We start from the raw sequence: 514 nt of genomic DNA on the forward strand, positions 1-514 counted from the left end.
GAGTCGGCGCTGGGGTTGGCAGCGCTCGAGGGGTCCTTGCGGCTCTCTGGGCCACCCTTGGGGCCGCCGCCGCCGCCCCCGCCCCCAGGGCCCGGCTGCTTCTCGCACTTGAAGCGCTTCTGGCGGCGCAAGTAACAGCCGTTCTCGAACATGTTGCCGGAGTCCGGGTGCAGCGTCCAATAGGAACCCTTGCCTGGCTTGTCCGGGGAGCGGGCCACTTTGACAAAGCAGTCGTTGAAGGAGAGCGAGTGGCGGATGGAGTTCTGCCAGCGCTGCTGGTTCTGCCGGTAATAGGGGAAGAGGTCCATGATCCACTGATAGATCTCGCTCAGTGTGAGCATCTTGCTGGGCGCCTGCTGGATGGCCATGGTGATGAGAGAGATGTACGAGTAGGGTGGCTTGGCGTGAGGATAGCTGCGCTTGAAAGTCTTGGCGTCGCCGCCGCCGCCGGCAGCGCGGCTGCGGCCCAGGTTGGACGGCGCGTACGCCATGGGGCTCATGCAAGGGTTCATGG

At 65.0% G+C, this 514-nt stretch overlaps 1 protein-coding gene across 1 annotated transcript in view; it reads right to left on the reverse strand.

The window, feature by feature from the left end:
- FOXA1 (forkhead box A1) overlaps positions 1–512 on the reverse strand; it is a 2496-nt gene extending 1984 nt beyond the window's left edge. Inside the window, exon 1 of the mRNA XM_010835351.1 lies at positions 9–512. Within this exon, the coding sequence (XP_010833653.1) occupies positions 9–512 (504 nt within the window). The remainder of the gene's footprint in view (positions 1–8) is intronic.
- Positions 513–514: the final 2 nt, after the last annotated feature.

Source organism: Bison bison, unplaced genomic scaffold, assembly GCF_000754665.1.
Source record: "Bison bison bison isolate TAMUID 2011002044 unplaced genomic scaffold, Bison_UMD1.0 scf7180017864041, whole genome shotgun sequence".
NCBI lineage: Eukaryota > Metazoa > Chordata > Mammalia > Artiodactyla > Bovidae > Bison > Bison bison.